General features: G+C 39.8%; 1 protein-coding gene across 5 annotated transcripts in view; it reads left to right on the top strand.

The window, feature by feature from the left end:
• Positions 1–25,867, top strand: part of MTUS1 (microtubule associated scaffold protein 1) — a 175,764-nt gene that overhangs the window by 122,159 nt on the left and 27,738 nt on the right. For all 5 annotated transcript variants that reach the window (XM_067530554.1, XM_067530553.1, XM_067530552.1 and 2 more), the window contains one exon: positions 2,277–2,494. In XM_067530554.1, coding sequence (XP_067386655.1) covers positions 2,277–2,494 — 218 coding nt within the window. The remainder of the gene's footprint in view (positions 1–2,276; positions 2,495–25,867) is intronic.

The following is a 25,867-nucleotide window of genomic DNA, read 5'->3' as shown; positions in this document are numbered from 1 at the left end:
GTTTTTTTATGGCAGATACTTGTTCGTTAGAAAGAAGTCTGACTGAGGCAATGGGCTTATTTCTGTTAACTCTCAAAAAAGCCATTAAACGGTATCTTAGTCACTGATATGGGGTTTTAGATTCAGATTGTATTAAAGTAGGACTGATTTGTTACCAGTGCAATACTAGAATTTTCCAAAGTGTGTGTGTGGGGTGGAGGGAAGTCCCCACGGAGTGTGAAAGACTGGCTGATAAAACAAGGAGGGACAAGGACAAATCTCTGTTGGCTTTGTTATGGTTTGAAGAAACTTCAAAAAGTGACCAGAGAGTAACAGAAGAAGCTGAGCTCTGAGACAGTGGTTCTCAACCTTTCCAGATTAGTATATCCCTTTCAGGAGGCCGGTTTGTCCTGAATAGCCCAAGTTTCACCTCACTTAAAAACTAATTGCTTACAAAATCAGACATAAAAACACAAGTGTCACAGCACACTGTTACTGAAAATTTGCTAACTTTCTCATTTTTACCATGTAATTATAAAACAAATTGCAACACCCAGGTTGAGAAACACTGATACAGTGCATAGAGCAGTACAAACAAGTCATTTATGTATGAAATTTTAGTTTGAACTGACTTCGCTAGTCCTTTTATATAACTTGTTGTAAAACTAGGCAAATATCTAGATGAGTTGATGTATCCTCTGGAAGATCTGTGTACCCCAAGTGGTACAGTCACTCCCTCTTCTCCCTCCCCCCTCCCCCCCAGTTGAAAACCACTGATTTACAGCAATTGCCAAAACATTTGAAAGCAGAGTCCTCCTTCAGGAAAATTAAACCAGTCATGCTCTTTCCCTCCAAGGTAATGTGTACATCTTCCCCACATACCCTTTCCCCTACAAGTTCTTGACTGCCACTCCTGCCATCAGAAACGCTGGTGTAGACATTCCTAATGATGCTTCTTCCTTGGCTATTTCACTGCATATCAAAGCATGTAGCAACACTGACCATTAAAGTTATCATTGGCATTCCAGTTAGCACTCATTTAAAAAGAGTGGACTAGTTTTCTCTTTTTATAACTATTGTTTCAGTGTTTCAAGCCACTCAAGATTGAATTGTTAGTCTAATGTATCAGTACTGCTAGTAACCAACACACTGGTTCTCAACCAGTTCACACAAGGGTTTTATGAAATACTGATTATCATTCATAAGAAATTTTGGACTCTTTTTTGGTTTTTTCCTATCAAATCTTTCTCTTGAATCATTACAAATTTTGATTCTCAACTTGAACTCCAGTTAATCTTGATAGTTAAACTAAAAGCTCATTTGCTTTGATGTTTTCATTAAACTACCTTGGGATATTTATATATTGCATCAGATTGTTTACTATAGGATTTGCTCACAGCCTGCGAGAATTAAAGGGAGACACTGGCTCTGCTTACACAGGTATGCACGCACTGCTGACTTTCCAAATACAAGGCAGTAGAGAAACCTTGTACACCTGCAGTTGCAAGAATCAAATATTGAATTTAGAGATTTTGGTCTCTTCTGATATGACATGATGTAGTGCTGGTTAATATCGGAGTTTGGAACATTAGAATATTAAATGAGGTGTAATCCTCAGACTGTGCATAATGGGATAGGGGAAGCTTGAAGTGAATTGGATGTTTGATAACTTTTAAATAAGTACTTGATCCATGACTGAAGCTATTAATACTAAGAAAAGTGCTTCAAGACCTTTGACTGATAAAAGGTAAATGTGAACTGAAGACTGTGGAATCTTACAGTGGAAATTAAAGCATGAAAGGAATCAAATATATGTAGGGAGAATGCTTCAGTATATTTGATAACTTATAGTTCGGGAAATGTGAAATTGTTGCAGATCTGGAAAATGCATGGGCATCTAATGTATGAAAATTAGACAATCCCCTAGACAAATTTAGAGGTTTTTGGGGGGGAAGCTTTAGAACCATTTCAATTCTATGAAAATGCTAGTCAAAATTTCAGTGTAAAGAGCTTGCTAAAACGCAGCTCAGTGAACAAATTCAAACGTATGCTCATTAAGAGCAATTTCAATTTTATATGGCTTTTGCGGTATTAGAACTCTGAAGGTGTTGTATGGTTCCGTATCCACAAGACCATAATGCTATTAAAAAGTAACCCTTTTAACTCAGAGTTGCTGCAGAAATGTTCTTTAAGTGTTTGTTTCTATTTCCTTTGTGTTTTAACCTCCAGCTTCGATACTTAGTAATGTGAATTCAAACATGAATGGTTCAAAATGTCATCTCTCTTTTTAATTCCAGTTGACAAAGGCAAGCAGAGGAGTCCAAAAAGTTCGTGCATACAGACACAAACCTCTCCAGATGTGCATTCAACTGACACAAAAACACTTGAGTTGGCGCAATACAAAACAAAATGTGAGCACCAAAATGGAATTATCCTGCATTTGAAGAAATTCTTGGCAAGCAGTAACCAGAAGTTTGAAGCATTAACAGTTGTGATCCAGCACCTACAGTCGGAGGTAAGGCTATCCAAATACAGTGGTCTTTGCTTGAATTTGGTGCAGTGTTCTGAATCAAGTAAGGCCTCTGAATATTTAATTTGTACACGTAACAAGTCTTCATTTGATTAAGAGGGTGCATCTATATAGCGCAAAAAAACCCAAACAGAACTCTGTGGCAGTGAGTCTGAGCCCAGGTAAAGTGACTCGGGCAGTGTAGGTGTTTGGGCTTGGGCTGGAGTCCAGACTCTGAGACCCTCCTCCATTGCCAGGTTTCAATCTAGCATATAAAATATTATGTTCCAAACCTGTTGGGAGTGAAACCTGTCACCTGATGAGGGAAAATCTGAGAGCTAACCCAATCAACATGAGGACAATGGACATCTGTCGACTGAGCCAGTTTGTGTTTACAGTCTGGACCAGATGCAGGTTACAAGGATAAGAGAACCCCAGTAAAAGTCTCTGAATGGGGACCTCTGAATTGAAGGACATTAGTCTGTAATTGTATAAAAGAAAGAGGACAAGACTGTCAGTGGGTAGCAAGGTTGGGGGTGAAGGTTCCATGAAAAGTGGATCCCAACTTTTTGGGCTTAACCTTTGCAGAGCTTGTCAACTGTGGGGTGAGTAATACTTTTAGACAGGAAAGTAATTTAAGTATAGGTAGGCTATAGATTGCCTCTTTGTTTTTCTTCTTGTAACTTTGTTTCCAAATCCTTATTCTTGCTTCTATTTGAATCTTTACCTCAAGCTCTGTTAAATGAACTTCAGTTTGGTTTTACATAAACAAGTCCAAGTGCTTCATGCTAAGAGTGTTGAACTGAGGTGCACTACTCAGAAAGGAGGCAGCAAATCAGTGTACACTGCAGGTGCTCAGAAGAGAGGGGACTTGAGCACCTGAGTGTAACGAAGTGGGGTGTGTAAATTACTAGCCTGCATTAGGGAAGAGCTGGAGGGAGCCCAGAGGAGAGTGCCTATGTTGCTGTTGACTGGGGAGTGTTTTCCTTAATGGGCACACAGGACTCCTTCCTGTTGTGAGCAAGTGGTAGTGATGTAACCCTGAAAAGTGCTACAGTGGTGGTGGCTGCATTTATCACAGGAAAAACAGATTTGGATAACAATTAAACTTGAAGGCATTAATTGGTTATCTGTTTAACTGACGCAAAAGTAGATTTTAGAAACCCAATTCACTGCAATTTAGAGTAAAATTGGGGTGGGAGACCTCACGTTTCTAAACTGGAATAATTTTAAAAGTATATTTTACTTTAGTGTAGCCTAAATTTGACAACAATAGTTGCATTGTTAACATGGCAGTGTAAAAGATTAGGAAAAAAATCTAATTTTTATTCAAAGGAAAAACCCAAATTTAATTCCATATTGTTATCCATTCCTAAGCTATGTGCTTCAGTTGTTGCAGCACAAATGCAAGTGATATCCTGCAATATTTGAGGACTGATAAATGTCTAACTGTTCCTTAGTTAGCTTTTTGAAATATATGGTTAATGATTTCTTAGTGTGGTGGTTTTAACAAACTGGCTAAAAGTGTGAATCATTCTTTCCTTGCAGGATAATTACCTTTTAGTATTTTATCTAAGAATATTGTACCATTTTTGGTCTCAAGTCTAGTAATCACTGATCCCTCTTACTCATCTTATTTTCCTCCAGCCTAGAATTTCTGAGTCCAGGTTTATTTCCAGATCCGGATCTTTCTTGCATCTTCAGAGAAGAGTTCAGCCCTTAAGTGTTGTTTGTTCAAAGGATGATAATACCCCATTTTCCACAATATTGCTAGACTTCTTCTGTACTTAGTCTTACCGTAGTCATCACACACATCTTCACCTCTACTGTTTTGGTCACATATGTTTGTTCCTCTGCCACACCATTAACTTGGATGCCATTAGTTGCAAATCTTCTTCTGCTGAACCTCAGAATGTTGCAACTGAAGCCAACTTCAAGAGGAAATTTAAGTCTGTGAATTGATTAAGATAATTGACTCAAACTCCAGTGTAATGGACTTATCACTTCAGAAGATGCCTGCTATTAAAGGTTATACTAACAACCACAGATCTTACAAATATTGAATTTTGAATCTCCTATTCTCTTGATAGCCAGAGTTTAACTGAAGTCCTGGTGCCTAGTAAACTTCCACATGATTGAAATAACTTACTGCATTTTCCTCCACTAAAAATCTACTTTATGGAAATGCTGTTAACTAAAATTCTTGGGAGAACAGTCTACAAATCCACCCAGCCCCGTTGGAGTAAAATAAAAGGAGGGCACTCTGTCAATATCTTTCTTAAATCAGATCTAGTAATGATGCAGTACTGATAGAGATTAGCCCCAAAGTTGTGTTTAAGCCCTAAATCTACCTTTAATGCCCTCATGTAGAAGCATTACTGTGTATTTGTCAAAATTAGGAAATCATCAGTCAACCATTAAGCTCTTCAGCAATCAGAATTTGCATAAATTTCTACATTTAGATTTAAGGTTAATTAAAGGTAGTCTTTATAAATATGATATGCTTGAAGCGTGGCTACCCAGTTTAAGATTTGAGAATTCTTGATGTAAAAATTCTAAAACCCAGTTTTTACTTGGCAAAGTTACTGAATTCCTGGTAACTATTGTTGTAACTTTATGCCAACTATTGTTGTAACGTTGCTACAACAAACTAATGCAGGACAGTAATCTTCTTGGCAGCTTAGAATATTTACTGGAAATGAGCAAGGTATCTGACGTGAACTTCAGAAACTGGACTGACAATTGTTAAAAGATAAATGTGTGTGCACTTGCAGTGTTAAAAGGACACATCAAATTGAAATCTAGTCAGTTAAATGTTGTTATACCTGTTCTTTTGTCCCTTGCCAATTTTTGTGGCTTTATAATCATGCTTTCCTGTTTTTTAATACCAAGAAGGGAAGCAGGAAAGGGAAACAATGAAATTGACAATGGTCAGTGCTATCAAATGCAGAATAAAACTAAAAATTTCTCCTTCTGTCATAGTAATCTTAGTAAGTGGGGGTTGTAACTGTAGCAGGTTTAAAAAAAATTGGAGCAGTGCAGTTTTCAGTTGATTATTCACTAACCCTTTGTATTACTTCTCCTTATCAATTCACTATATTAATCTTCTAGGAATATGGTAAATGTTAAGTTACTTATTAATAGAAACCACAAACCTAGCTTGAAAGATCTGGAATATAATGGGTCAGTAGTAAACTCAGTAGGAACCACAGTTTGTTACATACAAACAAATCTGAACCCCAAACTGTACTGTCATAACCTAGTTTTGCAAAAGATTTCTATTGGTGAGAATGAGGACGCTCCATGTTGCGGATAATGTGCTGAAAATCTGTCCACTTTATCCTCCTAAGCCTTCCCAGCCAATGCTCAAATCTCCTTGTTGCTTCCTAAAATGGTAATTGGGTACTTTTTGCTGTAAAATAAAAAAAATTATCCCTACTTTGTGTAGAAGTAAAATACACTTAGATATTGCTGATTATTCTGACAACCATTAAATATGATAGAACAGGTTTTTCATCCCATTTGAATTAAAATGCCAATGATTGGCTTTGACTTTAAAGATTTGAAGTACCAATGAACTCACTTTAGTTCAAAGCAAAATTTTGGTTGGGCTTCACCTTTTGAAATTCACTGTCAATAAAAAATCTATTTTCTAACACTAATAGAAATAGAATGACATATCTAGAGTTAGTCTTCTACTTATATTGGATTAGCTAGAGTAAATCTACTTTCTTAAACTTCAAACTCTGAAGCTATTCTGTTGAGGCTTATCTTTTAGGTGAAAATGAAGTGCATTGTGGTAGTGGTTTGAATTACTTGATGTGGCCTCTGCAGTGATACTAGCATAGATCTTTCCATTTAGCCTAAGTCATGTTTTTAAGTGATACATAAATTGAAATTATTGGATGTTTGTGTCATATTTAGGATCAGGGCGGGTGTACTTAAAATAGAATGTTTATCTGGCCATTACTTACGTAAAACCGGAAGTTAAGAATAAGATACTTTTGTGGGGGCTCTTGAGAAATAACTGTGCTATAGAAATAAGTATTGAAACTGAGTAGAGAACAGAAAGGCTAGAGAAATGTTGGATGAGGAATAGACACTGCTGTCAGTCCTTGAACAGTAGCAAGAAGAGGATTGGAATTTTGATTCACAGTAATGGTTTACAGTAAGATGCATCCTCGGGACATACCCCAGAAGAATTTGCTGGTTGGAACCCATGTGGCTGAGAGGATGATGAGAAACTAAACTCCAGAGGCATGACAACTAAGAAGGAGATATTCAGGCAGTCTCTTCTATTCCACAATTATGAGAAGTAATGTAAGCATGAGATACAGGAAGTGTGATTTAAAACAGATGTGGAAGTGGGTGGTCAAGCAGCAGTTTTTGCATTCCTGATTGAGTGCTCAACTCTGTGCAGCTATGACATTATCAAGTTGGATTTCAAAAGTCATAGAAAACTTAGGAAATTCCAATCTGAGGATTTAGAAATCACTATTTTCAGTATCTTTCTTCAGTGAATGGTGTATCTCAGTGGGTATGGCTGTAGTAAGGATACAACATTATTTCCCCCAATAGACTGAGGCATACTAAGACTCATGAAATTCAGGTCCCATAAGCAGCCATTGGAAGCAAATCAACTGAAATTGTTCTAAGGTTATGTCTATAATGCAAATGCTATGGCTCACTGACCAAAAAGCTTTACCTTTACTTATCCACCCTTTATAATTTTTAATCAAATTTAAGATTGTTAATCATATTGAATATGCAGTATGAAATGGATAACTTAAATAGATTTAAATACAATGAAACAACTTCAGTGAAATGACTGAGTTATTTGAGTGAGGTGGCCTTCTGTTGTACTCATACACTGGGATACTTCAGAGGTCTCCAGGCAGAGAAGGTTGCCTAATAAAAGGGCTTTAGTACAGGTTCATTGTGAAAGGTACTGAAAAGAGGTGCTTCTGCTTCAGAATGTGTTGCTAGACCAAGTAATCAAAAGCCTCCTAGATAGGCTTCAAAGAACTTTTCAACACCTATGATTTCTGATTATTTCCTGGATTGTCTTCAGGGAAATGCAGAAATAGTGGACAAGAAAATGAACAGACCTTATGCTTATAAATTAAAGGTGAAAGAGTAAATGGAAAGAAGCCCCTTTCTTCACTCTCTCCACTCAGGGCCACTTGGATGATTGTATAAAGTCTGAACTTCACTTATAAACAGGACCATTTTGACCACAATACTGCACACTTCACGATGCTTTTTATGGTTCAAATTTCAAATACCTTCACAAAGGTAGTTAATGCAATTTACACAGGAGGAGAGTGAGGCACAAAATTGTCACTAGCCCAAAGTCAGTGAGTCAGTAACTGTGAACCCAAACTCCTGACTTTCATGTCCTCTAACAATATGAAACTGCTTCCATGTTGAAAAGAAATCTTGGGGAAAAACACTAAGAAATGTATAGAAATCCCTTCTGAAACTCTGAATTTGAGTCAGTTTTGTGTCTTAAACCAAAATACAGCTTCATGATGAGAAGGAGAAAGAATAAACCTGTATGACCGGCAAATCCCAGTATAAGAAAAGGATGCAACAAGAAACCATGCACCTGGAGTTTTCTACTTCACTTTCAAGATGAGAGAATTGAAGTGAATAGGGCCTTTAATACATCGGAGATTAATCTGGTACATCTCTTATCTGAAATTTAACACTGGCATATTTAGTTTATTACTGAAGTTGGGGAGTAGGGGAAATAAATATCCCAGAGTAAGGGCTTGTCTACACTTGCAGCACTGCAGCTGTACAATTGCACCACTGTAGCGCTTAGTGAAGAGACTACCTACTCAATGGGAGGGCTTCTCCCGTTGGCATAGGTACTCCACTTCTGAAGAAGTGGAAGAGCTGTGGCGATGGGGAAGCACTCCCATTGACATAGCACAGTCTACACTGGGAGTTAAGTCAGTATAACTGTGTCAGTCAGGGATGTGAATTTTTCACGTCCTTGAGCGATGTAGTTATATTGCTGTATGTTTGTAGTGTAGACCAGGGCTAAGTCAGGCCTATTTTGATTCTGTAATTATGCTTAAGAATCCTCTCAGACTAGACTTACTCAGTTCAGTGTCACCAAAGGAATAAATAAACATCCGATGGTTCAGAGCTTGTATAAATAAAGCCATTAAAACATTAGAGACTTCAGAGACTATAGAATGAAGACATGAATAGACATGAATATTGTAGTCTGGGATTTACATGGAGTCTGGAATTTGTGTTTACTAATAAGACGAGTGCAAATGAAAATTCATTGCCTAGTAGAAGTGTTATATAAAAATGGGAAAAAATTATATTAATGGAAACTGAAGGTCATGATTACACTGAAAACACTAATAAGGGTGTGTCAGAGAAGGCACTGCTGAGACAAATAATTGAGTGTCTTGTAACAAGTTTGTTTGCTGTAGTATTATAAAAACTTTGTAGTGCCCTGAGGAGTGTGGCGAATCCAAAAAAGGATATGGGAACAAAACAGGCAATTATATTTTAAAGCGGTCCTATAATGAACATTGCTGCCTCAATTTTGTATTTGAGATAGGGTAGAATGGCTCTGTCCCAGACTCCTTTTCTTAAAGCATGAATCAAAAAACACTGCTTCTGTGTTCTTTAGAGATAAGCCTCAATGGTGTTCTTAGTCAAAGTTGCCCTCCTACTCCAACTTGTTAATACTTCTGTTGCTATTCATTATTATTTTTGGAATGCCTGGTTACTTGTGTGAATGGTACTTTGTAAAACGAGAATATCCGCTAATTTCACCAGCTCACTTTGCCTCCTAAATAAGGGGAGATATAACTGGTATTTCAAGTCACTTTTCAGATAGCCTTCATTTAGAATTGATATCTTTTTTCAAATCAAAGCGTCTGCTTTTACTCAAATCCCTTTAAGACTCAAAATGATCTCGTGTGTCCAAACATTGAGACTTAAATTTATAAGGGGCCAGACTCTGCCATCCTTGCTCTGCATATAGTCCCACTGAAAGCAATAAGACTACATGTGGAGGTACTACTTGGGTGCATAAGGAAGCAGAAACTGGGCCAAAACTATCAAAGATGTGTGTGACATTACCCAGGGTACAATCTGGACTGTTGAATGGCTGTGTCCCCTCAGTTCTCCAGCCTGCGGTGCATTTTACAATGCTTTGCTGAGAGCAATCATTACTGGCTTGCTTTCACACCTCCTCCAACATGTAAATTACTCCCAGCTGTGTTGTATGAGTACTATAGCCAGCCACTCATGAATTACACTGTGGAGCAACACCAGCAAATTTCCAGTCTGACTTCCCTCCAGAATTGTACATCTTGTACTGCCCAGCCCTTTCCTGGACAACGCAAGTGTTGATTTTGGACACTTCGTGATTAGTGTGAATACCAGTGAGACACGGTATGCCTGATTTGCAGATCAATAAGGTTTAATGTGCAAGGTTTTCTATAAATATGCTAGTTAGATACAAAGCCTACAATTAACTACAATATATCATACTCACTAAGCCTGCAGAGCTAAGCAGTTACTCAGAAGGCTGTATACAGGAACGGCTTTCTTCAGGGGCCCCGTCGGGGAGTCAGTGGATCCTCTAGTTCAACCAGCAGCATCTCCCGAGGAGTCAGGTGTTGATGGAGCCACCCCACTTTGTCTAAATGGTGACTTCTTATACCCTTCCATAAACAACTTTCACCTAATTATCTCTGATTATCATATATGCTAATTACCTACATTAGGTTTCACCCTTAACTACATTCCATTCTCACCATAACTGGGGTCGTCAAAACATCTGGTGATAGGAAGGGTGGAGTAAAAATATACCCCTTGGCAATGAAGCAGTGTACCCCTAGACGTTCAAGGATAACATCTTGTTCCCCTCACTGTTATCTATGTAGAGCTGCAAGCATACAGTATCTGTATTTTGTCTTACCATATTTCCCCATGTATAAGACACACCTTAATTTTGGGGCCCGAAATTTGAAAATAAATGTATTACGGTACATCACTGGTAAGTACCACTGTATAAGACGCACCCAGTTTTTAGACCCCAAATTTTTTGAAAAAAGGTGCATCTTATACATGGGGAAATACGGTATGTGCTGTGCTATGCAGAAACTGAGACGTCTAAGGTTATTCAGTCTCTGCCAACTGGAAGATGTCATGCTATAGGGGTCAGAATAGCCAAGCAAGCGAGTGAAGTTATGTTAGGCCTGTAGGACGGTGGTCAAACAACTCAAATTGTACTGGGCCTCCAACAGCAAACTCATATAAAGCCCATCATTTTATTAATAGAAAATGATATGCACGAATTCTGTTCTCTCAGGTGAAGTTTCCCAAGCCCGCTGGTTTAGATAAGACAATAAAACAAGTGTATTGATTACAGAAAGAAAGATTTTAAGTGACTCCAAGTAATGAGGCATAAAAGTCATAATTGGTTACAAATAAATAAAAGGTAAAACAGAACTAATAGCTTGCTAAGTGAATTCAAAGCAAATGGTCTCTCATCACATGTTCTAGCAGTCTTATGGGCTGAATCTTTCTGCCAGGATCCCTCCCCAGTCCACTGATGCTTCCTTTGTCCTTCAAGTGTTGTCAATGTCATGAATAGAGATGAAGGGGGAGAGAAATTGCAGCATCTCTTCCCCATTCTTTATACTTTTATTTCTTCTTTGAAAATTATCTCTAGCTGGGGTTCAGGAGATAATCAGTGAGGATGGGAACCTCCAGCTCAGGGGTGGCCAACCAGTCAGAGACTAAGAGCCAAAAAAAGCTATAGATACCGCAAAGAGCCAATTCACGCTGATCCGCTCATTTCGGCAGCAGCTTGTTAATTTCACTTATCAGTGTCTCTTACCCTCAGCAGAAAACTCCTGCTGCTGTGTCCATTTCGGCGGCAGCTTGTCAATTTCACTTTGGCGCCCCATACAATGCGCAGAGCAAAGAGCCGTATGCGGCTCGCCAGCCGCATGTTGGCCACCCTTGCTCCAACTGTTCCTTTGCCAAGATGTAAATTTCTCACCCTTTTTCCTGCCAAAAAAAGAGCCATGTAACCAGGTGATGATGGTCCACTTGATTTTGTTGATGCCTAAGCCAGGTGTCAAGGAAGTTTGTCTTTTGTCTCTAAGTAACTGGTTTGTGGCTGTTTCCCCAGATTTAGAATGTCTCAATAATGTCATGTAGTAGAATCTTATAACTTTACATACAATGTTGCCACACACATTTTACCAGGACAATAATCAGCAAATTGAGTTGTCAGCTGATACCTCACGAGGCATACTTTGTACAAATTTATCATAATCTTGTAAAATGGGTGAATATGGGGTTAGACTATCATAATATGTAATACTGATATGCATTGCTCTGCCAAAATCTGCATAAACCTCCATGGTTATCTTCTAGGATAGCATTGTTGATGCGAGAAAGAGTGACCAAAGAGCAGGTTATAGAAAAATGTGACTCAATAGGTTCTACAATGTCGCTTATGGCCAGCTCTCTAACTCGGATATGCCATCAAGAAAAAATAGGTCCTTATTTGTAATGCTTCATCTTGATAAGATGAGCCTCTGCTTGGATCAAGATGGTGCATTCCATGCTGTGAACTGTTACCACCTAAGGCTGCATCTTACTGTTAAAAATAGGATGGTTGCAATCTAATCTGCAAATTGAGTATAGCACTTGGCAAATTTAGTGACCTTTTGCTGGGTAGATTTTGATGTTTGTAAGAACTATTTGCAAGTAAACATAATCTTAATTTATTCTACCTACCTATAGTTCCTAAAGTTGAACATTGCTTTTGGCCTATGATTTTTTAGGAGTAGGGGGATACAATTTGACAGCAAGACTCATTTGTCAGGCTTTCCTTTTTAAGAGTAAAATGAAGATCCTGTGTACAACAGTAAAAATCATTTAAGTACTTGCTATACTAATGAGATTGTATTTGCACTCAATATTGAAATAATTAAATTTTGCTCAAATTCATAGATTCCAGATCAGACCATTATGATCTAGTCTGCCCTTCTTCTCTCAGGGAGTGACTGAAGACTCCTTTCTTCCAGCCCCTTCTGTTACCAGCATCCTGGCTTATATAGGCCCTACCTATTCCTGCCCAGCTGAGCCTGTTTTACTTAAATACCTGCTCCTTGTCTCCTTCAAGTGCAGCCTGGACAGTTAATTGGCTCAGTTAGCCATCTTAACCCTTCCAGGTCCTGTGTGGGGTGGACATTTCATCACAGGCTGCAATGCTTCTTGAGTTAGGAAATTGTCATCTGTAATGTTCAGAAATTCCAAGGATGTTTTAATACTAGAAGCATGAGATCTCCAGCATATGTCACTCAAATTGAAGTCCCCCCATGATTACTCAGCTTTTTTTCCTACACATTATAGCTACAATATACACATATATTGCGTAAGGAGGCAATCATCCTGTTCCCTAGTGTGATTTGGTGGTCTGTAGCAGACACCAGCTTCCACCCCAGATTGTGCTTTTATGTTAGGCATGGATCCATAAGTATTCAAGATGACTTTTTTTCTGTCGTCAGTGATTTGGGAACATTTGTCCTTAAGATAAGTGCTTCTGTCAATAGCCATATTTTAACAGTTTTATATTTAACTCGACACATCTTGATACTTTACAAGGCAAAGCTAGTATTCTTTGTGTCCATACACATACTCCCCAGCTGGTGAGTGCACGTTCAGTGCGCATGCATCAGAATTTTCTGGTCTATAGTCTTCAGGGTGGTGAATGCACCCCTCCCTTCCTCATGCAATTGCAAGGGTGTAAGTGTGGAGCCTCCATGCCATATCCAGTTCCTTGTCTACCACTGTGGTACGTATCAAAGCAACTCTTCTTGGATTTACCTCCACTATAGCTTACCTAGCTAGTTAGTGCTAGTTAGTTAAGGCCAGCATCTGCACTGGCCTACCTGGCCAACCATGGCAAGTCCCCACACTTGAAAAATTGCCCGTCCTGTGAGGCAGTTATGCCTGAGTGACAGCCACACAAGGTGTCTGTTCTGCTCTGTGGGGGACATGTCCCAGAACACAAAGATTTGCAAGTTCTTCTTCAGGTGGACCCTGTGCTTCAGAGACACTCCCTTGAAGGCCTTCCCAATGGAACAGGAGATGAGGCTGGACTCCCAGATTCTCAAATGCAAGTCTACCAGGCTGTCAGACATTAAGGGTGCCTCAAAGCTTAGGAGAAGATCCCTGGTCCCTGACGCTGATCCCAGACAAGCAGACTTCACTATAAGGGAGGTCTCATGATGCTGCCTTGTCAGTACAGAGGCAGGAGTGGTCACTGTCTGAGGTGGTACCAAGTAGGAACCTCATATCAGTACCAGCCATTGCATTATCTTGAGCTCCAGCAGCTGTATGGTCTCTGCAATATCATCTGGTACATTCCCCATTGCTTCAGGTCATATCACTGGAACTGGAGCCTTCTAGACTTAGAGCCTTGGTCACTCCCAGTGCCATCCAGATAGAAGGACCTGGAGACTTCCTTCTAACCACCATCTGGTCAAGTCCCCCATGCATATGTGGAACCATCCCTTCCCGAGGCTTATGCCTTCTCATCAGATTGGTGGGGGAGCAGTCAGCCATCCCTGGGCGGGTCTCAGGATTTGGCATTCTTAGTTTCACCAAAGGAGACCAAGAGTACCTACCACCCATCAAGGACGGCACATGGCCACCTATTCATCCTCATACCGACACCAGTGGTTTCCATTGCCATGGACTTGAGCACTGTCTGATTACAGCGTGTGGGCCCTTGGGGGGGGGGGGGCACAGTTTTATCCTTGTCCACCCTCCCCTAGGCACTCAAGGTGCAAATTGCTACTCCTGCACCAGGCACTGAATCTGTCCCTGTTGCATATTTGTGTACGCATCCAGAAGAGAGCAGTCCTGGTGCAGTCTCAAGATGATGGGAGAGCAATCCCAGCTACAACTTCAGCCCTGACAATATCCTGGCCCCAGACCAGTCAAGCATCACTCCAAGGACTATAAGATTTTCCAGGACTTCGTGAGGTGGTGTGACTCATGGTGACAGCTGCGAGTGCCAAATTCAGGACAAACTGCTGAGAAATAAGGCACATCAAACTAGTGGTTATTCTATCATTAAATTATACCAAGCCAGTAACAAATATAAACTTCTGGCTCACCACACTGGTTAACAGGAAGTAAATGCAGTTTCCTTAGGCATTCCAGTCCTTGTCTCACCACCCAAACACTGGACTCTATGGTTAGTGGTAACTGAAAACAAATTTAATCAAATATAGGGCTCTTCTAATCCCAAGAGATCAGCTACTTAACCATGTCAATAGGATTCAGATCTTACCCAATAATTACACTGATGCCAATCCTTTAACTAAAATTAAGTTTAATAAAATAAAAGGAGAGTTATAAATGGTTAATAGGTCCTTTATATACAGGTGATTTTTATTCCTAAATCAGGATCATAGCAGTGCTGAAATAAACACATAGCTTGCAAAAGCCTCCCTGGAATTAGTCAAACAGATTGGGGGTAATCAGTCCTTGTTTAGATTTTCCTTGTTTAGCTCTTCACCACCCTACAGATTCACACAATGCCTGGTGGCGGTGGCAGCCTACCTCAGTTATTCCCTTAGTCCTCTTTTCCAAATTGAACAGTCTGTCATCTTTAATTTCTCCTTCTATAAAAGCTGTTCTACACTGCTAATCATTTTTGTTGCCATTCTCTGACCATTTCCACTTCTAATACCTTCTTCTGAAATGGGGTGACCAGAATTGCACACTTTTCAAGGTGTGGGCATACCATGGATTTATATTGTCATGTTATAGTTCCTGTATTATCTCTCCCTTTCCTGATGATTCCTAACATTGTTAGCTTTTTTGCCTTCAAGTGCACGTTGATCAGATGTTTTCAGATCTATCCATGATGACTCTAAGATCTTTCTTGAGTGGTAACAGATAATTTAGACCCCATCGTTTTGTATGTATAGTTGGGATTGTTGTTCAATGTGCATTATTTTGCAGTTATCAACATTGGGCAACAAAATGGCAGTTAAAATTCAGTATCCACTTTTGTGAGAAGAGTTACAAAGAGATCTCAATCTGGTTTGGACTTGAGATTTAAGTAATTAAGGGTATGTCTATACTGATGGTGGCAAAGTTGCTGCCGTCAGATCGATCTTTCTGGATCAATTGAGCAGTCAGTGTAGACCCGTTCAATCAATCAGGAAGTAGATGCTGGTAAACCACCCCCTCAAGTGGCATAGTGCTGCATTGACGGGTGCAGTGCAGTGAAGACAGTGCGCAGAAGGGAAACACAGCAGTCAACGGGAGTTACGCAAACTACTCTGCGTAGCTTGTGTAACTCCCGTTGACTGCCGCCGAATTTCCAGATAAGTGTAGACCAGGGCATAGTATCTGCAACTTTGCCCACTCACTTTTTACCCCCTTTCCAGATCATTTATGAAAAGGTTGAACAGTACTGGTCCCAGTACAAATCCTGGGGGGACTCTGATTTACCTCTTTCCAGTGTGGAAATTGACCATTTATTCCTGTCCTTTGTTTCCTATCTTTTAACCAGTTACAAATCCATGAGACGACCTTCCCTCTTATCCCATGGCTGCTTATTTTACTTAAGAGCATTTGGGGAGGGATCTTGTTAAAGGCTTTTTGAAAGCTCAAGTACACTATATCCACTGGATCACCCTTTTCCAAATGCTTGTTGACATCGTCAAAGCATTCTAACAGATTGGTGAGGCATGATTTCCCTTACCAAAGCCATGTTGACTCTTCTCCAACATATTGTGTTCCTCTGTGTCTGATAATTCTGGTCTTTGCTGTAGTTTCTACTAGTTTGCCTGGTACTGAAATTAGGTTTACCAGCCTGTAATTGTCAGGATTGCCTCCAAAGTCTTTTTTAAAAATAAGCATCACATTAGCTAACCTCCAGTCATCTGGTACAGAAACTGATTTAAATGATTGACTGATAAGTTACATACCACAATTAATAGTTCTGAAATTCCATATTTGAGTTCCTTCAGAACTTTTGGGTGAATACCATCTGGTCCTGGTGACTTATTACTGTTAAATTTATCAATCTGTTCCCAAACCACCTCTATTGACACTTCAATCTGGGACAGTCCTCAGACTTGTTATGTAAAAGAATGCATCCCTTGCATCCTCTGCAGTGAAGATTGATGCAAAGAATTCATTTAGCTTCTCTACAACAGCCTTCTCTTCCTTGAGTGCTCCTTTAGCATTTCAATCGTCCAGTGCCCCACTGATTGTTTGGCAAGCTTCCTGATTCTGATGTACTTTACAAAAAAAAAAAAAAAAAAAAAAAAAAAAAATTGTGTTTTTTGCTGTTAATTTGTGCATCTTCTGCTGGTTGCTCTTCAGATTCCTTTTTTGGCCTGCCTAATTACACTTCACTTGCCAGAGTTTTATGCTCCTTTCTATCTTCCTCGGTATCTGACTTCCAATTTTTAAAGGATGCCTTTGTCTTTTTTACTCTGTTTAGCCATGGTGGCAATTTTTGGTACTCTTACTGTTTGTTTCTTTTTTGATTTGGGGTATATGTTTAATCTGAGCCACTATTATGGTGTTTTTTAAAAGCTTCCATGCAGCTTGCTGGCATTTCACTTTTGTTGACTGTTCCTTTTCACTTCCATTTAATTAGCTGCTTCATTTTTGTGCAGTTTTCATTTTTGAAGGTAAATGCTACTGTGGTGGATTTATTTGGTATTTTCTCCCCTACAAGAATGTTAAATTTAATTTACATTATGGTTGCTATTACAGAGTGATTCAGCTATATTCACCTCTTGGACCAGATCCTATGCTCCACTTAGGACTAAATCAGAATTCCCTCTCCCTTTGAGTTCCAGGACTAGCTGCTACAAGATGCAGTCATTAATGGCATTTCTCTGCATCCCATTTTGCAGTGACACATATCCAGTCAATATGAGAATAGTTGAAATCCCCCATTATTGGGATTTTTGTTTTTGTGGCCTCTCTAATCTCCCTGATCATTTCACAATCACTGTCACCATCCTGGTCAGGTGGTCTGTAGTATATCCCTACTTCTGTATTCTTATTCAGGCATGGAATTTCTATCCATAGAGATATTCTATAGTAGTTGGATTCATTTCAGATTTTTATTTATTTTTGACTCTGCTTGCTTTCACATAGTGCCACTTCCCCGCCAGCATGACCTACTTCTCATTCCTATATATTTTGTACCTGGTATTTGTGTCCACCAAATTTCTGTGATGCCTATTACATCAGTGTCTTCAGTTAATACCAGGCATTCAGGTCCACCCATCTTAGTATTTAGACTTCTTGAATTTGTATACAAGCATTTTATAAAATTTGTCAATATCTAGTTGCTTGCCTTCGTGTGATGTAATTGAGACTCTTTTCATTTGACTAACAGTGAGAGTTCTGTGGCACCTTAAAGACTAACAAATTTATGTGGGCATAAGCTTTTGTGGGCAGAAACCCACCTCATCAGATGCATGAAGTGAAAACTTCAGTTAGGTAGGTAGGTATACACATGCAAGGATGGGTGAATTACATCATAGTGAGGATGAGTGTTAATGAGGTTAATACAATCAGGGTGGATGAGGCTGTTCACAACAGTTGATGAGAAAGTGTGAGTGTCTAAAGAGGGAATATTTTTGTAGTGGGCTAGCCACTCCTAGTCTCTATTCAAACCTAGTCTGATAATGTCAAGTTTGCATGAGAGTTCCAGCTCTGCAGTTTCACCTGGAGTTTGTTTTTGAAGTTTTTTGTTGAAGTGTGGCAACTTTCAGGTTTGTTACTGAGTGTCCAGGGAGATTGAAGTGCTCTCCTACTGGTTTTTGAATGTTACCATTCCTGATGTCTGATTTGTGTCCATTTATTCTTTTGCATAGAGACAGTCCGGTTTGGCCAATGTACATGGCAGAGGGGCATTGTTGGCACATGATGGCGTATACACATTAGTAGATGTGCAGGTGAAAACGAGCTCCTGGTGTTGTGGCTGATGTGGTTAGGACCTGTGATGGTGTCACTTGAGTAGATACGTGGGCAAAGTTGGCAACGGGGTTTGTTGTAAGGATAACATTCGTGGGTTAATGTTTCTGCTGTATAGTGTGCAGTTGCTGGTGAGTATTTGCTTCAGATTGGGGACCTGTCTGTAAGCAAGGACTGGCCTGCCTTCCAGGGTTTGTGAGAGTGAGGGATCGTCTTCCAGGATAGGTTGTAGATCCTCAATGTGTTGGAGAGGTTTTAACTGGGGAATGTAGGTGATGGCCAGTCGCGTTCTGTTTTCCTTATTGGGTGTGTCCTGTAGTAGGTGACTTCTGGGTACCCGTCTAGCTCTCTCAATCTGTTCCTTCACTTCCCTAGTTTTAAGGATGCTTGATAGAGATCCTGTAAGTGTTTGTCTCTGTCTAAGGGATTGGGGCAAATGCGGTTGCATCTTAGGGCGTGGCTGTAGACAATGGATTGTGTGGTGTGTCCTGGGTGGAAGTTGGAGGCATGTAGGTACGTATAGCGGTTGGTGGGTTTTCAGTATAAGGTGGTGATTATGTGGCCATCACTTATTTGCACTGTAGTGTCCAGGAAGTGGATTTCTTGTGTGGACTGGTTCAGCCTAAGGTTGATGGGGTGAAAATTGTTGAAATCCTGGTGGAATTCTTTGAGGGACTCTCTTCTGTGGGTCCAGATGATGAAAAAGGTAGAGGAGGGGTACTTTAGGAAGAGAGTTGAGGAAGCGTTGTTCTAAGTCAGCCACGAAAATGTTGGGATACTGTGAGGCCATGTGGGAACCCATAGCTGTGCTGCTGACTTGAAGGTATAAATTGTCTCCAAATCTGAAATGGTTGTGGGTGAGGACAAAGTCCAGCTATCAGTTGTGCCATAGCATTATCGGGGATACTGTTCCTGATGGCTAGTAGTCCATCTTTGTGTGGAATGTTGGTGTAGAGAGCTTCTATGTCCATAGTAGCCAGGATGGTGTTTTCTGGAAGATCACCAATGGATTGTAGTTTTCTCAGGAAGTCAGTGGTATCCCAAAGACAGCTAGGAGTACGAGTAGCGTAGGACCTGAGGAGAGAGTCCACATAGCCTTATAACCCTGCTGTAAGAGTGCTAATGCCCGAGATGATGGGGTGTCCAGGATTCCTGGGTTTGTGAATTTTGGGTAGCAGATAGAATAACCCTGGTTGGGGCTCTAGGGGTGTATCTGTGTAGATTTGTTCCTGTGCTGCTTCAGGGAGTTTCATGAGCAGATGTAATTTCTTTTGGTATTCCTGAGTGGGATCAGAGGACAGGAGCCTGTAGAATGTGGTGGTGGAGAGTTTTCTAGCAGCTTCCTGTTTGTAATCTGACCTATTCATGATGACTGTCACACCTCCTTTGTCAGCCTCTTTGATTATAATGTCAGAGTTGTTATTGAAGCTGTGGATGGCATTGCGTCCTGCATGGCTGAGGTTATGGGGCAAGTGATGCTGCTTGTCTACAATCAGCTTGTGCACATTGGTGGAAGTATTCGATGTAAAAGTCCACTCTGTGGTTTCAACCATCAGGAGGAGTCCATGGAGAGTTCTTCTTGTAGCATTGGTGGGAAGGTATCTGAGAGTTAGTGTGCTGTTCGGTGGTGGTAGAAATATTCCTTGAGTTGGAGAGGGCAAAAGTAGGCTTCCAGGTCACCGGAGAACTGTATCATGTGCGTGGAGGTGGTGGGGCAGAAAGACAGTCCCTGAGATAGAACAGACTTTTCTGTCAGGTTAAGTGTGTAGCTGGATAGATTTACAATATTGTTGGGTGAGTTAAAGGTTATCACTGTTGTGGTCCCTTGTAGTATGTAGGAGTTTAGATAGTGTCCTTTTTCTGCTGTAGAGAAGCAAAGTGTGTGTTGTAAATGGCCTGTCTTGTTTTAGTAAAGATAAACCACATGGAAGTTTTTATGGAGGTTTTGTTTTTTATGAGCATCTCCAGTATTGAGAGTTCTTTCTTGATCTTATGTTTGCTGTACAGGATGCTGATCAGGTGGTTCCGTAGGTTCTTTTTTTTTTTGAGTGTGTGACATAATCTCTCACTGTAGTCTGTGTAGCATGTCAATCGTAACAGATTTTTCACTTTCAGTCCATTTGGTATGATGTCCAGTTGTTTGCACCTGGAAAGGAAGATGTCTTATCTGTGCAAGATTTTTCATGAAGCTGGTAGATTTCCATTTCAATTGGCTAAATTCAGTGCCTTGCATGTTCATGAGTTCCAGAGAGGTAGCCATATTAGTCTGTTTTTAGCAAAACAGCGAGAGTTCTGTGGCACCTTAAAGACTAATAAAGTTATTTGGGCATAAGCTTTCGTGGGCAGAAACCCACTTCATCAGATGAATGAAGTGGAAACTTCAGTTTGGTAGGTAAGGATGGGTGAGTTGCATTATAGTGAGGAAAGAGAGTGTTAATGAGGTTAATACATTCAGAGTGGATGAGGCCATTCACAACAGTTTATGAGAAGGTGTGAATGTCAAAAGAGGGAATATTTTCATTTGACTTTCTCTTCAGTTCCTAACTGTACTTTATCAACTTCTATCCTCTTCTCTTCACTAGGATATACAGAAACCTGTTTAATAAACCCTCCCTAAGGGATGTCTCTATCCAAGCTGTGTGCTACTCTGCACCTGTTGGCTTTCCCCTAGCCCTTATTTTAAAAACTTCTCTAACCTTTTTAGTTTTAAATGTTAGAAATTTGGTTCCATTTTGGTTTGGGGGAGCTCATCCTTTCCCAAAAGGTTCCCTAGTTCCTAGTAAACCTAAATCCCTCCTCCCAATACCATCGTCTCGTCCATGCATTGAGACCCTGCAGTTCTGCTGGTCTAACTGGCCCTGCATGTGGAACTGGAAGCATTTCAGAGAATGCTACCATGGGAGTCCTAGACTTCAATCTCTTACCTAGCAGCCTAAATTTGGCCTCCAGGACTTTTTTCCTATCTTTCCCTATGTCATTGGTACCTGCATGTGCCACAACTATTGGCTCCTTCCCAGCACTGCACTTAATCTCTATCTAGAAGTCTCAAGAGATCCACAGTCTCCGCAGGCAATTCACCATGCAATTCTCTGTTATCACAAACCCAGCTACCTATATTTTAATAATTGAATTCCTGCATTACTATTACCAATCTCTTCCCAATAACTGGGGTCCCTCCCTGGAGGGGTATCCTCAATACAAGAGGATACCATGACATCATCTGGAAGGAAGGTCCCAACTATTGGATCATTTACATCTGCTCCAGTTTGTTCTTTGCCTGAGACTTTCATCATTCCCAAAAGCACAGAGGCTGTCAGACTGGGGGTGGAGCCACTCTGTGTTCCTGAAAATTTCCTCTGTTGTACCTTTGTCTTCCTTAGAGACTTGGTCTCTGAGGGCTATGTACTGCTTGCACCATATGCACACACGTGCCACTTGTGAGGTTATTGACCTAAGTTTAGAGTATGTATGTTAGGTGTATCTGCCTCTCTAAATTCCCTCACTCAAAATCCCACGTATGTTCCACAACCCACCCCCCGTCCCCGCTGCCGGAGTTGGCCGAAAGAAGGGACTGAGGGGGCGTAGGGCCGGCAGTGCCTCATATACCGCGGCATGTGCATGGGACTCCAGGGGGCGCTGGAGCCAGCCCTATGGGATCTGCTAAGGGGAAAAAAGTTCTGGTAGCCATACACACACACACACCTATGGTAGAATGGACATGAGCAAGCAATCGAAGAAGAAACTCCACTTTTTTGATGGATGGAAAACACCTCTTCCTGGTTTGGGTGGGTAGGTTGGGTTTTTTTCCTCAATGGCAGCTGTCTGAAGCTGTTCAAATGTTTGGAATGTTACAGGTAGTCCCAGTGGAAATGAATTAGTGAGCAGAGTGTGGTGAGGTGGTCAAAGGTGCATATATCACATGGATATCAGCACCATGTGTATATAAAATTAGTATTAAAAAAAGACCAGCCATTTCAATATATAAAGGTAACTTTTCCATTGTTGGTTCTTGGAAACTTTCTATTTAGTAGCTTAAATACAATTTCAAAGGAGTACATATTGTGTTTCCAGAAGAAGAAAATCAATTTGGTTAGAGTTTACACTGCACGGCACTTATAACTAATACCAGACTTGCAGTGATAGCTTAGCATACCTGCCCAATAAGCTAACGCCAGATTTATCACCTCTGTCATAGTTTAGTCTTTAAATATAATAGCTAGTTGAGGAAATTAGTCCTTCATACTTATCAAGGAATTCCACAAAGTAACACAGGTTTTATACTTCAGTTTCAAGAGCTGCAAGAATCGAGGTATAAAATTATATGAATTTTGTTCATTCCATACCTGGAACTAAGACTTACTCTGAAATTGTCCCTAATCCCCATCCACACACAACCCTCAAAATTGTAGGGGGAAAAGTTGACTTGGACAAAATTTCTATATTTTTTTTGCTATTAAAACAGATCCGGTTTGAAAAAGGGGCAGAAAAAAGTTATCCAGCCTTCTTACTTGATCCTGCAATGAGGTCATAATGTGCTTACAACCTACCTGTTGCCATGGAAATACCTGATGTCACAAATTTAGAATGACTACTACTTGAGTGTTTCATGAAGTTTGAGTAGGATGTTCCTTGCTTAAACATAGATCTTTCATTAATACCAAAACTGCTGGAAAAATGGACAAATCTAAACTGATTTCTCTTTGTAGATGACTTTTAAAGCTGCTCTATTAATTTCTAGTCTTATTTTACATTAAAATCTTGCAAAGCATTTATTTATTTATTTCTACTTTGACGCTCCAACCTGAAGTACTACAATATCATACTCCATAAAACTTGAGATGGAATAGTTTTGTTTGGATCACTCAAACTTCATCACATCTTCATATTCTTCTGTATTTTATTACATTTCAGTTTCAAGTCTTCCACCTTTGGTTTTATTTTGTAGAACTTCACATATGTTCCCTCAGCACCTAGCTATTACATTTAATACCAAGCTATATGACAGAGGTGGTAAGTCCAAGTTATTGTTCAATGTATCTTCCTAATAAGCTTGCACTTAAAGTATTGCATTCAGATTTTACAAAAGCCTGGAGAGAAACTCAAAGCAGCCCTGATGCTTCTTCATTTGGAAATAAATGTTTAGTGTCTGTTTTCCTTGAAGATTTTGTAACTAACAAGGGTAATCTTTAAAGAACCAAACAAACTCTTTGACAATTATCTGATTTAAATTGTCTTCAAATGCTGAGATGTCTGTTCTTTTCAGTTTATACACAGACTTCTTAAAAAAACACCTTGTATTTGCTCTGTTTTACAATGAGTCTAGTGATGATAAATGAATTAGGAGGTTTTGGTAGAGTTCAATGACCACGGCTATAGTATTTCTGACACCTTAATTTACTGCTCCTGTGCTTTTAAAATGTTATAGGAAAATCTAATTATTCATCTTCAGTATAACTGAACACACCCCTGAGCGATGTAGTTACACCGACCTAACACCCCCCCCACCCCCGTCCCCAAATCGACAGCACTATGTCAGCAGGATAGCTTCTGCTTCAGGGAGGTGGATTAACTATGCTGACGAGAGTTCTCTCCCATCGGCTTAGAATGTCTTCATTAAAGCGCTGCAGCTGTTCCAATGCAGCATTTTAATTGTAGACATGCCCTCAGTCTCTTTGGGAAATTGGGGAAAGAAAAAACTGCAGGGTTGGAGGTGAGAAGTCAAATAGCACCAGTAAAGGGAGGGAGAAGTAAGTCCAAGCAAAGGACCCACAGAGCTTGGAGACCTCTGTAGGTAAATAAGGGAAAAATATGTGTGTCGGAAGTGGCTAGAAAGAAGAATTGGGTAGTAACACAAATAGGGTTAAAGAACGTTAACTAAGAATTGGATTGAAGGTTTAAAACTGAGAAGTGTAACATTGGAGGCAGAGGGGATGAAAAACAAACATTGAAACATAAAACAAAAATCACAGAACAAATATGCAAGTATAAATTTAATTTAGTAGAGGAAAAAGGATACTGAAGGTGGCTGTGGAAAATTGCATCAAGATAATGGAACAAAAAAGGGAAAACAAAATACAAGGGAGACTGTCTTAATTTGTTGAACTATGCAAACTTTATGAGAAATAGTATTTAACTATGTACACAGCACTACCAGATTCTACTTAGATAATAACACTGTAGTATTCGTTCTTTCATTGTCAGTGCTATATGTCTGTAGTGGGCACTGATGTTAAATAGTGCTATGTCTCATCCCTTCCTCACTCTCTTCTCCTGGAAAAAGCTACATCAGGGTACTGGTAAAATTCCCTTGAACAAGTATGGAATCCTAACACCCCAGAGATCAACCTATGGCTGGGAGAAAATGTATGGTTCTCAATCCTGTTGCTAAATAGAGTTAGAAAGCCCCTCCTAATGCTAATTAATATGAGGTACAACAGTCACTGAACAAATCTTTGAATATGTTAGCATGAGCCTTAACCAGCATTGAGGAGTCTTCAGTTGAATTAAGCTAACTTGATTGAGCTAAAACGACTGAAAGCTGCACCTTTTTTGTCTGTAAAACTGGTCATACGAATATACATAGGCTGTGCCAATCTGCTTAATACATAATCTCTCTAAATCTAGGGCCAGTCCTGTAGTTCACTATCATGTATTGGTATCCTTCATTTGATCTAAGACAGAGGGAAGCAAATTTAATCAGCAACACTTTTTTCATCCTCTCCATCTAGGCTCAACATTGAAACCTCACTTTATTTTCCATTTGCATCAAAAGAGGATCTGTTTTAAGGCACCTTCTGATCTTCATATGCTAAATTTTTATTATATTAAGTTAATATAGGCAAATGAATCTGAAGAGGGTAGGTAGGTCTTTATATGAAGCATAGCCAATGAAGGACTTGCTTGAGAAGTCCAACTGTTACTATGAGTAGACAATTTTTGGAAAAGCGCTTTTTTACTCTCAAAGTAGGCATTACAGCTTTGTGATCGAAGTAGGAGATGGCTGAGATGTTACACTTAATGCTAAATGGGTGTCTACCTAACTAATGGCCACATCTAACTCCTTTGGGCTATGTCTTTAAAAGCAATGTCTCATTGTTTCACTCACTTTCCAGATTTGAAAGGAATATTTGCCCTCTCCTTTGTTCTCCTCTAATCTGGTAATCTGATGAATGGGTTTCTTATCAAGAGTCCTAAACTAATTTGCAGTAGGAATAAATAGGGAGAAATGAATATATTCTGAAGGTGGGGTTTTCTGTTAGTACTGCCCCCCCATCCCCCCTCCAAGTATGGCAATGCTAATGTTTGAATTTAACTACCAGAGATGTTCGTGTAGTTGCTACTCCAAAAAAAAAAATC

This window comes from Emydura macquarii, unplaced genomic scaffold (assembly GCF_026122565.2).
Source record: "Emydura macquarii macquarii isolate MOO-44397 ecotype Brisbane River unplaced genomic scaffold, CSIRO-AGI_Emac_v2 contig_3108, whole genome shotgun sequence".
In the NCBI taxonomy this organism is placed as follows: domain Eukaryota; kingdom Metazoa; phylum Chordata; order Testudines; family Chelidae; genus Emydura; species Emydura macquarii.
The sequence above is the reverse complement of the archived record's forward strand: the minus strand, read 5'-3'. Positions and strand labels throughout refer to the sequence as shown.